The sequence below is a fragment of the Punica granatum genome, chromosome 6 (genome assembly GCF_007655135.1).
Source record: "Punica granatum isolate Tunisia-2019 chromosome 6, ASM765513v2, whole genome shotgun sequence".
In the NCBI taxonomy this organism is placed as follows: domain Eukaryota; kingdom Viridiplantae; phylum Streptophyta; class Magnoliopsida; order Myrtales; family Lythraceae; genus Punica; species Punica granatum.
This window is the reverse complement of record NC_045132.1, coordinates 3,988,092-4,000,427: the sequence shown is the minus strand read 5'-3', so window position 1 is coordinate 4,000,427 and position 12,336 is coordinate 3,988,092. Positions and strand designations below refer to the sequence as shown.

Genomic DNA, 12,336 nt, shown 5'->3' with positions numbered 1-12,336 from the left:
TTGCAAAATTAAATTGGTATACTCGTGTAAAATCTGAAAAATTATTCGATGAAAAATTACAAATTCGACCGAACGAGTAAAACTCCCATAAAATGCCATAGTTCCACTGCCATTCTGACCTGTAAAACAGCTGAGGGAATATATTTTGGGGGTGAGCTTGACGCCCAGTAAATAACCACAATCTAAACTAGTCGGATCATAACATGAGTTCAGTAATATCATAAAAATATAGTCAAAACCTCCATAACTCAAATCGTCCCCGTGCCCATTGCCAGCTCCTGACCATAGTGGTGGCTTCACACTGACAGCCTCTCTGCTCTAAGTAGCCCTTTCCTACTATTCGGCTTACGATTAGTTCATTGCGCCACAAGACTCACCGATTTCCATCAATTTTAATTCACATCTCAAAACCTCACTAACTCATTCACAAATATCGTAATCCGTAATAGAAAAATACATGCATGATCCAAAACACTAACATGACTATGACAATGTAATTATAATAAACCGATTATAATCACGATAAAAATACTAGATTAGGAATAGATTACTCGCATTGATATGCTCTCAAATCCTAAAACATCGAACAAGTTGAACAACAATTGATTTTTTTTTTCACTCAAATCTCTCCAAGTTCCTCTCCATTCTTGACCTCTCTCTCTACTTTGAAATCTGAATAGAAGGATGAATAGAGAAGGCAATACATAGAGGAAGCTAAAAGAAGGCGGTGAAAGTCAAGGAAAATTAGTGGCCCGCGTGGAAGAGACACACATCAAAATTATGTGAGGAAGCTTCAGGAAGAGGACACATGGAAAGTCGATTTCTTAATCTTATCTTTATAATTAAATAATCAAATAAAAATTATAATGATCACTCAGTAACCAAATGCAGAGAAGATTGGAAAAATGGGAAAGCACACGTGAATAAGCACGTGAAAAATGTGGGATGTTACAACTTGCACTTCATATTTATAAAAAAGTGAAAAATTAATTAATGAAAGTATAGATTTGACAACAAATATTATTTTAGAAAAATATTTGCAAGATCAAATTGGTAAACTTGTACTTCATATTTGTAATAAATATGAATAATGTTAACGATTAAATAAATACACAATGCAATTAAATTGGAGAATTAATAGCAAATTTGCACTGAGTTGTTAAAATTAGTGTAATATATTTGGTTTGTAATTTAATATATTCAGTTATTGCTGAAAATTTTCATTGTACTTGAAATGTAGATTTATTTTTTAAAAAAATTGTGGATAATAGTGAAGCAAACATGTACAATGCACCACTCAGAACACTAATATTTTACTATTTCTTATTAGTCCTAGTAAAGTTCAAAACTTTAGACTTGTTCCCTTGAATTTAATTTCTGGTCCAATACTGCATACAGCTCTTTTTTTTTTTATAAGGAAGAATTTTGAATTTAATATAAAAAATAAAAATTTTAATATAATTAATAAAAAAATATGAATAGGCCCATAATGAGAATCGAGCCCACAAGACATGCAGCTCTTTCGGCTCGTAAGCTTTCAAGCAGATAGAGGTACCAGTTTGGTCCTTTCTGGTCAATTTGGATCGCTTTCAAGCAATTAGCCAACCACTTGGGGCAGCCTAGTCAGTCAAGATGTGAGGGTGCGCAGAGCCTTGAAGACAAATCGTTTTCTACCAAAGAATTCGTATCCGAAGACAAAACATACCTCTTCCTGCGCATTTCTCCTTCCGGAGTCACCCACTCCATGTCGGACTGACCACCACCCCGCAACCCCTACCGCCACTGCCCAAGCATAACCGCTGGCTCGTCACCCTCCTGATCACAATCTTTCTCCCTGTGTTCGCGGCTGTTGTCATCTACCAATATGAGTCCTCCGATCCCGCCGAGCTACCCATCCATGAGATAACCAGCCGCCCTGCGGCAACAGCACCAAGGGTGAACAGCCACATGTTGGAGGGCTCCGAGCGGCTGGGCGAGGGAAAACTGCTGGGCCCAGAAGACTTGGCATACGACCCCGAATCGGGCCTGATCTACACGGGCTGTGATGACGGATGGATCAAGCGAGTCAGGGTGAACGACTCGGTGGTGGAGGATTGGGTCAACACGGGTGGCCGGCCCCTCGGGCTCGCTCTCGGTCGGCATGGTGAACTTATTGTGGCGGACACCGAAAAGGTTAGCGCCTTGATTTAGAATGCGTTTCTGAAGCTCGGTACGAATAGTCACATCCCCGGATAATGACATTATATTTGCAAGCAGGGACTTCTGAGAGTGAGTGAAAATGGTAGTGTGGAGTTGTTGACAGATGAGGCGGAGGGTGTGAAGTTTAAGCTGACGGACGGCGTGGACGTCGCGGAAGATGGGATCATATACTTCACTGACGCTTCTTACAAGTACCGCCTCAAAGATTTCTTCTCGGACCTACTAGAGGGTAGGCCCCACGGCCGGTTCATGAGCTTCGATCCCGTGACCGGGCGAACAGATGTTCTGGTACGAAACCTCTACTTTGCCAACGGAGTGGCCGTGTCGCCGAATCAGGATTTCGTGGTGTTCTGTGAATCTTTCATGTAAGCATATATTACGGCGCAATTTTATCTAATGTAGATCCCGATTTATATTAATGGAGTAATTTAAAACCAATTTTTATAGTTTCCAAGTGCAAAATTTTACTTCTATTTGCATCTGCTGTATGTTACAGGAGTAGATGCCTACAATATTACATAAGCGGTGAGAAAAAGGGAACTGTTGATAAGTTCATCGAACATTTACCTGGACTACCTGATAACATCCGGTATGATGGAGAAGGCCATTTTTGGATTGCATTACCCACGGTATGTAGACAAGTTGTTGATTTGAATTTCAATAGCAATGGTAACGTTCTCTCGTGTAAAGAATTCAAACTTATAACTCTAAGTATGACTGTTCGAGTTCGATTATTTATTTAAGCGGTCATATTGGTTGTCGGGCTGACAAGCTAACCATTTGATATGGTATGATTTAGTAACGGGATTGTACGTCTCATGTCCTGCACTTTTGACAGGAGCTTAGCCTTCAATGGAAGTTGACGTTGAAGTATCCTATCATCCGGAAAGTGCTCGCGATCTTGGAGAAGTACCTCAAGCGACCACAACTGGAGAAGAACGCCGGAGCCTTCACAGTTGATCTAGAAGGAAATCCAGTTGCACGATATTGCGATCAAAGACTGATTTATATAACGGGTGCCACAAAGATTGGGAACTACTTGTATTGTGGCTCCCTTGTCTATCCTTACATTATCCGTCTCGACTTGACCATACATGGCGCCTGTTGAACTGCAATCTGATCAAGAAGCCTTTACCCGGATCTTGAGCACTTCGATTAGAGTGGATTTTCATTTTCAACATAATAAATGAAGTGCAAAATGTAGTCTCTTGTTAGAGAACTTATATATCTCCAAGAGTTCGTATTACTATGGTTTAATTGATTGTGCAAGATGTGAATTTATATATTGTTTTCGCAATACAATTATGATCTTATGCGTGTATATGATGCACTAAACTAGCAGCTAGACCCGGGGAAATCCTCAAAATTTTGAGGAATGTTAGTGGCATCTTCACAATTCAAACTTGTAAACCCGTATATGGTTACGAGCACGAGAACATTTAATTGAAAGGTCAAAGGCTGGATTTCTTCTTCCATATAGATATCGACAAGAATAAAAATGATCAAATTGCTCTTATGATCCGTTCGCTTGCGAGCCAGCATAATCTTGTTAATAATTTCAATCGGTTTTTACTATCATGCCGTCGTAGTTGTTCGAATCAATCTTAATCACCAAAACAGGGCAATACACAGGTTTCAAGAGTATCTCCTTTATGTGGCAAGTTGCATGGACTAAGCTAGAACTAACATGTGGGGATAATCTCTGACTTGTACGCCGAACAATAATATAAAAAAAAATGTCGGGATAAGATTAGACGCTTCGTTGAAAATATGAGTGTTTTCTTTTTTTTTTTTCTGTCAATATTGAAAATAGAAGTTACGTAGAGAGGAATATTTGAATAGGTCCAAGTGAGAAGTACAACAAGAAACCGACTAAAGATAGGGACCGAGGTGAAAGGACAGAATATCTGGAAGGATACATATAAAAAAAACGATAAAGGGCGATATGATTTAACGATAAATTTAGTTTGATGGTACAGTGGTTAAAAATTAAATGATTGTGTCTCATAATTGGGGCCAAATCGACATATCCAAACAAGTCTCAATTAATAAAATGGTAAGTTGCACTGGTGGTCCCAAATGTTTTATAAAATTTCATTATGGTTCAAAAAGTTTTTTTCGCTACATGATGGTACAAAATATTTCAAAATTGTTTCATGATGGTACAAACCATCAACTCAAGCTTGACGCCGTCAAGCCGACGCTGACGTGGCTACTACGGGTCACATCCTTGCTGACGTGGCGGAAAAATCTTAAATAATTCTAAAAATTTTAAAATTTTAAAATTTTAAAAATAATTTTAAACTTTTAATTTAAAATTAAAATTAAAATTAAAAATAATTTTAATATTAAATTTTAAATTTTTTATAAATTTTTTTTTAAAAAAAATTATTTAAAAAATTTGAAAAAAAATAAAAAAATTAATTTTTTAAAATAATTTTCAAATTTCAAAATTTTAAAATAATTTTTTTTATTTTTTATATATTTTTTTATTTTTTGTATTTTTTTAAAAAATTCAAAATTCAAAATTTTTAAAAATAATTTTAAAATTTTTAAAAATAAAATTTTAAAAATATTTTTTATTTTTTTTCAAAATTTTTACTCTTTTTTTTATTTTTTAAATTATTTTTTGTATTTTTTTAGACTTTTTAAAATTTTATTTTCTCTTAAATGACGTGGCGCACTATGATTGGTTCCACGTAACAAAAGTGACACATAGGATGCGCCATATCAGCAAAATGTTAACTGCGTTAGGGCCAATTGACGGTTTGTACCATCATGAAACAACTTTGAAACATTTTGTACCATCATGTAGCGAAAAAAATTTTTGGACCATAATAAAATATTTGTAAAATATTTTGGACCACCAGTGCAATTTACCCTTAATAAAATGATAATGCACAGGAGAAATCCAAGGACCAAAGAAAAGGAGCCAATGCTTACGAAAAATACTTCAGTTTGGCACCTGAACTATTCAGGGTCCCCAACAACGTACCGCTTGGTTCAATATATACTATGAGGTGGATTGCCATGTTGATCGAACGGTCCTGGGGATTTCGAATGGCTTAGGTGCAAATATGTATACATTTCTATGTTTCGTACTTTCAAATGAAATTTTGCAAAATTATTTCGCGTGTGACATAAAGTATAAAATATAGCAAGATTATTATCGGATTGACATCAGCTGTGTTGTTCTTTGTGGAGTCCGCATGCATCGTTTGAAATCGGTTGTAACAAGACAAAATGCGAAGGACAAATTTGTATCATTGAAGAAAGAAATGGGCCCATTGGAGGTAGCAAATTTCTGTCAATTCGTACAATATTGTAAACTGAAATTGACGTTAAATAACTATTTGTGCATATGGGGACTGCTCGTGAAATTAAGTACTGATCTCGTCAATATGGTTAGTCGTATACAGAAGAGCAAATATTCCCGGATACGGATATTGTTACAAACGATCATCGAAATTTTGAAGCCAAGGGCGATGGATTGCCAATATTCATCATGTTTCTGTATATCATGGGCTCGAGTCATAGCACGAACCATCATCAGATTCAATTTGCTTGCAATTACTCTATCGATATGCACAGTCGATGGAGGAGGGAAAATAAAATGATGCTAAAAGTTTCGTCTACTCAAAGATTAATATTCAGCCTCCTGAGCCAAATAGAATGCAATATCATATGAAACACGTCAAACCTCTGAGCTGGGCGGTTAAGCACGAAATGCCGCCGGACCGCCCTCAACCCTGCCTTCAGTGTCCGATATTCCTTCTCTGTGACAGCCTCCAGCAACTCCTTCAGCCTCAGGATATCTGAGACCTTCACTCGGACCGAGAATGCCTCCCACCTCAGGACATCGCTGAAAGGAAGGACATAGTTTTCCGATAGAATCACGGGGATGCACTCGGCGTAGATGGCCTCGACGATCCTGGGGCTGGCCACCTCATGGCCGCTAGGGCACAGGCAGAACCTTGACTGGAGCATTAGGGTGTAATAGTCGAGGTCAGATGGGAGGTACTCGTGGATTAGGATGTTGGGGTCACGGTGGTTGTCTCTCCAGTGGCGGAGGAGAAGAGGGCGGATTGGGCCGTGGATGCCCCCGGCGAAGAAGGCCAAGTGGGGCCGAGGGGCGGCCAGCAGTGGTGGAGAAAGGAGGGCGGAGGGGATGTTGCCGTCGAGGAGGTGGATCTCCGGGAGGCTCACGTCTTTCTGAGGGCTGAAGCCCTCCGAGGTGTTAGCGTTGCACAGAACCCGGATCGAGTTGTTGTACAGATCAGGATTGCCCCTTGATGCATGTGGACCCTGCCATGGTAGAATTTCATATTTTTTTTCCCCATCAATTTCAGTTGTGGATATATAACGACGGTCCACGATGTGGAAGTTAACATGAAAATGCAAGAGAGGAGCAATTTATCCTATAGATAAATCTTCTCCGGTCCCCTTCCGAGACCATTGGATCACCCTCAAGACCCCCATTGATGGAGGTCCGAGGAACGTATCTTTTCTCAATCGTTTATATGTAATTCCAATAGCCCTATTGCCGTTGCCCATGACTATAATATTTCATGCATTAATGAATTTTGAGTTTATGGGACTGCAAAAGAGTGACCATATCATAAGACTAGTAAAATAATTTGATTGTATATGCACAATGTATATGACATAATGGCATCATGATCATATTCACTTCTCTGTTATCAAATTGAGGACTAAAGAATTGCAGCTTTAACCCAACTTGAATTGTAACTTGCAAGTTAAGGTTCTCAAGGTGGGACCACATCCATCAGTGCTACACCATCACTATCCATAATGCTCTCTGGAGCACATTATAGAAGAGATGACTACATCCTCTCATCATCTCATGCAAGTGTTACCCATAAGTGAAAAATATATGAATTGGGAGCCTAGCAAAAACATTAAAAAGGTAAAATCACGGGGTAAGGAAGAATTTCCAATTAAAATTGAACTCAAAACTTCGTGGTTTTGGCAAAAGCTTGTAAATACATATACTTATAGGATAAGACATATATGTTTGATTTAACTTACCCAATCATGACAGGCGAGCATGAAGTGGTCAGCTCCGCTGCTTCTGTTCCAGAAAGGGTACCGGGCGGAGATGACACCCACATAGTCGGAGACGAACTGCTGGAGGGGGGTGACATCGTAGGTGAGGGGCCTATACATGTACTTCACCATGAATGTGACGCTGAAGGGCAGGAAGTAGACGTGCGCTCTCTTCCCATCCGTCACCCTGAACCGACTCTTGTCGTGCTCCATCTCGTGTATGAACCTGCCCTCGATCGTGTATATGTTCTTGCACGGCCCATCGTGGACTATGGGCGGGTCCCCTTCCGGGTAAACATACACTTTGAACCTTTTCTCCATCTCCAAATAGCTCCTTAAAAAAAAAATTACAAATTGAACAATATTCCCACGCTCTCTTCTTCATCTTCTTCTTCTTATATAAATATTTTTTTTCTGGCATACACAAACATACACACAAAAGCAGTTCCAAAATTTACTTTTTTTTTATTTTTCTTCAAATTTTTTGACCTTTTAATTTAATTTTTAATATTAAATTTTCTAAACTATTCATTATCTTTTACACAATTCAACAATACAATCATTACTTTCTATCAATTATTCATTTTTTTTCTATTTTTTTTTCATAATTCGACAACACAATCATTACTTTTTTTCCCCACTTTATTATTGCAACCCAATATATATATATATATATATATATATATATATATATACAAAGTCGGAATAGAGTTGAATTTAACTCAACTCCATTTCCAAACAACCCCTAAAAAATTCTCCTAACCCGCATTTTTTCCTTATCATCATAGTTCTTACGTTTCATTAGTCTGCACATAATGAAATCACTCACATCATCTAAGTATAAAACCGGACATCCACCGAAAAAATATAAAAACGGAAACCTATTTCGGTGAGATTAGAATATTCTCAGCGAATAAACTGAAATTAACTAATTCTTGTTTGGACATCAAATTCTAACTGAAACCTATTCCTATAATTTCCGGTAGCTAGAAAAACCCGAAATGAACCAGCTCATTAATTGCGCTCCTTTAGCATTCGACATTGTTATTTTTCTTTTTAATTTTTCTGTTTTGGTAGGAAACATTATTAGTTCGTAATATTCGCAATTATAGAACTTGTGGTTCAAGTTTGAGTTTGATATATAAACCTATAATACACTCTTTTACTTTTCTATTGGACATATGACGAATGTTGATGTCCAATGGACAGTCTACAGAGTCGATTAGTTGCAATAGAAATTGGACTTAAGTCATAATGACTATATGTATGCTTTGGGATCAATCATCATGTAATGAGAACGATCAAGTTCGTGACTCCTACGTATACTAGAAGTATTATTATCTTTATAATGGTAAGATAATAACATTAACGTGATAAAGTAAGTTTTTCAATGCCATAATTGTTGATTTTCTTACAATGAAAGTTACTCACACAATTATTAGTAATTATGGAATTTAGTGTTGTCGTAGAATGACGGAGTACAGATAAAAAATCATCCAACACTAAAGAACCAATTCTTTTTTCGACAGCTTTGTTCTATTCGGTGAGATGAACATTCTCAACTTATTGGCCAACACTAATTCCAGTTCATACATCAATTAGATCTTGCTCAGGAGTTGTTTTCAATTGGCTTGGAGCTTTTCTAGACAAGAAATGACTCGTCAAAATCAAGAGTGTTGTGGCCTAAAATAGAAAAAGAAATCAAGACTGTTTAATGCAGCTATGATATTATTAGGTTCTTTTTTTCGGGTTACAAAGAGTCTAGGTCTAATACATAAAATAGAAATACTAATAGCTAATAAAGGGGTTCGGGTTCCATCAAGAGTATTGAATCCATAACATCTTGATTACCCGACAAAAGCGTGCGTTACTATACTACATCATCTTTAATAACTACTAGGTTAATTAAACATCCACAGCTAGCTATATCATCAATGCATAATGTCAAAAGAAAAAAAAAACGTAACGTAGTTTAGACATCCTCAACTACCAGTCAAATGAGTTCAAGTTCTATTCTCGCTAAAGTAAAATTATTTGGGCCTTTTTATATAAATTTTTATTTCCTATGATTAACCCATGACCCTTCTTTTTTCTCGGCTATAAGTGAGATTCATAGTCTTAATATAATCAAATAGAAATCCTACTAATTAATAGAGATGAGCATAAGTAGTTTAACCGCGAATGTCAAATTTAAAATCTCTTAATTACTTGACAATAGTGTGCATCAATGCGCAACACCATTTTTAATTATGCATGGTCCCCTTTATATACGAAAGAACAGGTAGGTACTAATATATCTATCTATGTTAATGAAGATAGCTTTGGTTTGTTCGCGAAGGCACCGCCGCTCCTCTATTGAATAGAGGGAGAAGAATGCCCCCCTGACAAAAAGAATGTCCCAATTAAGTCGTGGCAATGAGGACACACAGCCGCTTTTTCAGTTCATGTCGCGGCTACTGAGAGACCGCTTGAATACGAGCCTTGTCAAGGTCAATGAGTGACACCATGCTAGCTTCTATCCTAAGTTTATATTCTCCTTTTAGCTTTTGTTTTTTGGTTTTTTTTTTCTAATATTCATGTGATGAAATTTAAATAGTCCAAAAATGTGAACTATTACCATTTTTCTTTTTATACAAAATTCTTAGATGAAAAATTATACTTGAATCCTCTTAATTTCAGTCGATGTCACATATTATTGCGACACACCATTTTTCTCAATGCAGTTGTGTTTTAGTAAGTGCATATGACTTACATATGGAGATAATGAGTTTAGTGAGAAATAAAAATAGCGAAATAACATGGATAGAGGATACCGCACCAACGAGCAAATGAGACTACTAGAACAATATTAATTTTATTCGTAAATTTCCAATCTCTAATAAAAATTTTCATGCTATGTGCCCTGTTTTAACTTTATAGTGACAGTCAATTCCATATATTTGTTCCTCTAATTTTACCAATTTATTTGACTATTCATGCCCTTAAAAATCCCGCTCCCCCTTAATTCGAACTTCGATCCTGCCATACCAACTAGAAACTATCATTATTAATCCCTCCCTATTCAGTGAATAGTATTGTTATTGGACATTAATTAGTCATGTCATAGTTATTTCATTAGGGGAAAAAAAAACTGAAGTTCATATTAGCAAAATAATTATCAATTAAAAAAAACTTACTGGTAGAATGCGCGGGGATTTCGATAGACAGATGCAAAAGGAGGAATCTCTACGGGATCGGAACTGAAATTTGGTGGGAGAATATTAATCTGCGAAGCCGCCTTTCTAATCGAAGATTGTGCTCGAGCGAGTCCCATCTCTAACCTCTGTCTTCTGCTGATCAATGTCTTCACCTTACTCTGTCCAAATACAAATGGAAATATCATAGTATACACTTCTAACATACCAAGTCTGAAAAAAAAAAAGAACTCGATGAAGGACAATCATTTTTCCAGTCTCTTAATTTGTCGATTAGTTTGATTTATCTGACTGCATTTGCAATCGAAGAGTCGATTTAATGTTGAGAGGGAATCATTTGAGAAGATATAGAACTTACAGCAGAAGCTCTTCTCCTATGAAGATTCGGGTCGAGTTCTTCGTCGTTGGACTTGGAGGACTCATTAGTAGAAGTGAAGCTCACGGCTTGAACGGGACGTTCGGTTGAGCTGATCACATTTCTCTGCAGCTGAATGATCGGCGATGATGAAGTAGCAGACACTGGATAATCTAATTTCAGGCTACCATAAGAGTTGGCCCTTCTCAAACCGGAAGTGCCGACGCCAAAGAAAAGAAGCAAAACAGCGGCAATTGACGAAGAGCAGAGCACACAGATGAGAACAGTCATGGTAGCTCGAACTCCACCTGATTTCTCCATTACAATGCTTCTCGCAACAACTGAGACTCGAGCTCCAGCGATCAGTCCCTTTTATGAAGACACACAGCTGCTTTTTCAGTTCATTACGGCTGGCTACATATAGAAAGACTGCTTGAATGGGATTATGGGGGACCAGTGCTAAGGTCATTGAGTAAGACCATGCGTCCATCCCAAGTTAGCCATTCTCATTTCCCTTTTAGTTGTTGTCACTTTTGAGTAGGGGTGTGCATGGACAGTGAATATATCTGGAACAGATTGGAACCTGCCCGTTAAAATAGCATTCGAGTAGCTCTAATTGAAAATATGATAGGGTCCAGGTACGAAAATAAGGAACCAGTGAAATCCAATTCCAATTCCAATTCCAATTCTAGCAAACAAAGTACCCAGAATAGGAACCAAAACGAGTTCGGAACCTGCTGCTTGTATATATATTATATCTCAAATAAACAAAAACGAAAAAAATAAAATGAAAAACTCTAGAATTAGCCCTCTTTATCTCTGTCTCATTCATCTCTTGCCTAGCTCCCCATTGACGCCCATTCCTCCAAAGTCGTTCAGCCACCACAATCATTTGTCAGGCCGACGTCTGTTGCTGCTTCCTAGGCTTGAGGCACTGCAGCTCTTGCTCTCCACACCACCCGAGGTGTGAGCTGCTGCTACTCTTCTTTGTTGACACTACATGTGCCAGCCACACCGTGAAGCAATGTTGCTCAAGAGGTGGCCACTGGAGAACCAACCCTTGACGAAGGTCATATAGAGATTTCTGAAGACGGTATGCATAACCCGAGTGACGATGAGAAAATCCTGGGGGCAACTTCATATATACTTCTTCCTCAAGTTCCCCATGAAAAAATGCGTTATGGACATCTAGTTGATGCATTTCCCAATTATTAGTCACTGTGAGAGAAAGCAAAACACGTACCGTAACGAGCTTGGTGACGGGCGCAAAAGTTTCATGAAAATCCACATCCTCTATTTAGGTGAATCCCTTTGCTACAGGACGAGCTTTGAAACGTTCAATGTTGCCATCCGCATGACGTTTAATCTTGAAAACCCATTTGCAACATATGGGTTTCTTGCCTTCGGAAATTGGTTCTATTCGCCATGTGTTATTAGATTCCAAAACCCGTATTTCAGCCTGCATAGCATCATGTCATCGAGAATCTTGCATTGCTTCTTGGTAAGATCGAGGTTCAACCT

At 37.8% G+C, this 12,336-nt stretch overlaps 2 protein-coding genes across 2 annotated transcripts; one reads left to right on the top strand and one right to left on the bottom strand.

The window, feature by feature from the left end:
• Nucleotides 1-479: 479 nt before the first annotated feature.
• On the top strand, nucleotides 480-3,520 carry LOC116211096 (protein STRICTOSIDINE SYNTHASE-LIKE 6-like). The gene is made up of 5 exons (XM_031545307.1): nucleotides 480-493; nucleotides 1,659-2,172; nucleotides 2,257-2,564; nucleotides 2,696-2,828; nucleotides 3,038-3,520. The coding sequence occupies exons 1-5, from the start codon at nucleotides 480-482 to the stop codon at nucleotides 3,305-3,307; spliced, it is 1,239 nt and encodes a 412-aa protein (XP_031401167.1). The 3' UTR covers nucleotides 3,308-3,520.
• Nucleotides 3,521-5,685: 2,165 nt separating this feature from the next.
• On the bottom strand, nucleotides 5,686-11,217 carry LOC116210273 (probable glycosyltransferase At5g25310). The gene is made up of 4 exons (XM_031544123.1): nucleotides 10,819-11,217; nucleotides 10,443-10,621; nucleotides 7,249-7,600; nucleotides 5,686-6,504 (listed from the first exon to the last, which is right to left on the bottom strand). Exons 1-4 carry the CDS (start codon nucleotides 11,134-11,136, stop codon nucleotides 5,836-5,838), a joined length of 1,518 nt encoding a protein of 505 aa, XP_031399983.1. The 5' UTR covers nucleotides 11,137-11,217; the 3' UTR covers nucleotides 5,686-5,835.
• Nucleotides 11,218-12,336: the final 1,119 nt, after the last annotated feature.

Excerpts from the sequence above, each read along its gene's own strand:
- LOC116211096 (XM_031545307.1), top strand. Across the intron at positions 2,173-2,256 it reads TTGTGGCGGACACCGAAAAG|GGACTTCTGAGAGTGAGTGA; the intron begins GTTAGCGCCTTG and ends ATTTGCAAGCAG. Across the intron at positions 2,565-2,695 it reads GTGTTCTGTGAATCTTTCAT|GAGTAGATGCCTACAATATT; the intron begins GTAAGCATATAT and ends TGTATGTTACAG.
- LOC116210273 (XM_031544123.1), bottom strand. The coding sequence starts at position 11,136 with ATGGAGAAATCAGGTGGAGTTCGAGCTACCATGACTGTTCTCATCTGT. Across the intron at positions 7,601-10,442 it reads AATCCCCGCGCATTCTACCA|GAGCTATTTGGAGATGGAGA; the intron begins GTAAGTTTTTTT and ends TTTTTTTTTAAG. Across the intron at positions 6,505-7,248 it reads TGCTCGCCTGTCATGATTGG|GGTCCACATGCATCAAGGGG; the intron begins GTAAGTTAAATC and ends CTACCATGGCAG.